The 1,965-nt window shown below is 33.2% G+C and overlaps 1 protein-coding gene across 1 annotated transcript in view; it reads left to right on the forward strand.

The window, feature by feature from the left end:
• Positions 1-455: 455 nt before the first annotated feature.
• The window catches only part of LOC128879416 (natterin-4-like), a 7,648-nt gene continuing 6,138 nt past the window's right edge, over positions 456-1,965 (forward strand). Inside the window, exon 1 of the mRNA XM_054128523.1 lies at positions 456-582. Coding sequence (XP_053984498.1) covers positions 576-582 — 7 coding nt within the window. The 5' untranslated portion in view covers positions 456-575. The remainder of the gene's footprint in view (positions 583-1,965) is intronic.

Raw genomic sequence — 1,965 nt, forward strand, 5'->3', positions numbered from 1 at the left:
TACCATTTCCTGTGCTCTAAATTCAATTCTGTTTGCGTAGAACTGTTCGCAATTGCTTAAATTTTAATAAAAAAAAAGTTTTACAATGATTTGTCTTCATTTTTTGATGTTCCAAGTCCCTTAAGAGCGATCATCTGCATAGTACACAGGATATTGTTATAATAGTGACATGCTACATCCACAGGTCTACCAATCATGTGAGAGAGATAAGAATTTGTGTTGGACGCTCTCAATTATTTTAGTACGACGTAGTGGATTCCAAATCTGGGAATCATATTGAAGATGCGGAAGAACCAACGAGACGTATAGACTTTTAAAGATCCGAGGATGTTTCGAGGTAAATTTGCTATCGGTGGATTAAAGAAGTGTATTATAACATCTTATCGCTCGATACGTGGTACGTGTACCCAGAAAATTGCTCAATGATAAGATTTGTACCATTTAAAAACGCTCGAGGAGGCGCTGACATTTACTCTTGCGATCGTGCTTGTACAACGTGCTTGTAGTGTGCCTTCAACTTACCTCTCCAGGATATCCGTATTTCATCGAGTTAGAGAATCGCTGTAAACGTAAAAATGACTGGTGAGTAATGATGAAAGTGCACATCCTACGATTTCATAGTCTATTACACGAGTAATTACAATTATATATGGTTGGATATCACTAGTTTACAGTCAACATTCAATGCTACAATTTTTTTCTTATGTACTTTGATCTGTGAAACTCGAAAATCGCAATGAAACAATTTTCTATGGATAGGTATTCGCAATATGAATTTTTGAATTTGTTTTCGATCTTTTTCTGATAGCTTCACATTTGAAGCCATATCTCGAATTAGAAACGTTCGAATGGGTCGCGCAAGATATCATGTTAAAGGTAATCGAATTTCCAAGAATTGCTTCCAACATTGTTTTCCAATCGGTTCGGTAGTTTAAGAGTTATGGGCAGAAATATATGAGAAACTTCGATTTTTTGGGTTAAAATAGAACACGACAATTTCTTCTATCGCCATGCAAAAATAGAAACTGTCAGATTATGTCCACTTTCTTATTGTTTACGTATAGATCGCACTTTTTCGAAGAAAACAAGCTTTTGTTGAATAAACTCTGTGGATAAATACCGGAGTTATGAACAATTGAGTGAAGGTACAAAAGTTCCAATTTTACTACTTTTTACTTTATGTATTTTAGTCCTACTTATATAAAAATCGATTATTTAATTCATTTTGTTCATTTTTATTATTGAATTTCAATATTATATAGATAATTAGAAATCATTTTGGCCTTAGTTAATTAGTGATTAATTAATTAAGAGAAAAATACAAAATCAGAGTAAAATTAGAATTTTTGTACGTTTACTCAAATTGTTCATAACTCCGGTATTTATCCATCGATTTTCTTCACTAAAAGCTTGTTTTCTTCCTAAAAGTGCGATCTATATGTAAACAATGAGAAACTGGACATAATTTGACAGTTTCTATTTTTGCATGGCGATAGAAGAAATTTTCGTGTTCTATTTTAGCTGAAAAAATCGAAGTTTCTCATATATTTTGGCCCGTGACACTTAAACTATTGAACCGATTGGAAAATAATGTGAAAAGCAATCGTTGGAAATCTGATTACTTTCAATATGGCATTTTGCGCGACCCAATTGGACGTTTCTAACTCTAGATATTGCCTAAAATGAGACGCTACCTCGGGAACAAATCGAACAAAAATTCAAAAGCTCTCAAAAGTTATCAACCAGATCTCCATTACAGTGAATCTACACTTGCAATCCATGTCTCAACCTGATGGACATAAAAGTTTTGTAACACACAAATTTACTTATTGTGGTGTATTGACCTTTCAACTTTTCAATCTAATTTCCATTACAATGCATCTATTCACACAACTCAAGTCTCAATCTGATGGTCATTCAATGTACCTATACACAAACTTCTACAACCAAGAAATTTCACTTATT

This window comes from Hylaeus volcanicus, chromosome 7, assembly GCF_026283585.1.
Source record: "Hylaeus volcanicus isolate JK05 chromosome 7, UHH_iyHylVolc1.0_haploid, whole genome shotgun sequence".
Lineage (NCBI taxonomy): Eukaryota > Metazoa > Arthropoda > Insecta > Hymenoptera > Colletidae > Hylaeus > Hylaeus volcanicus.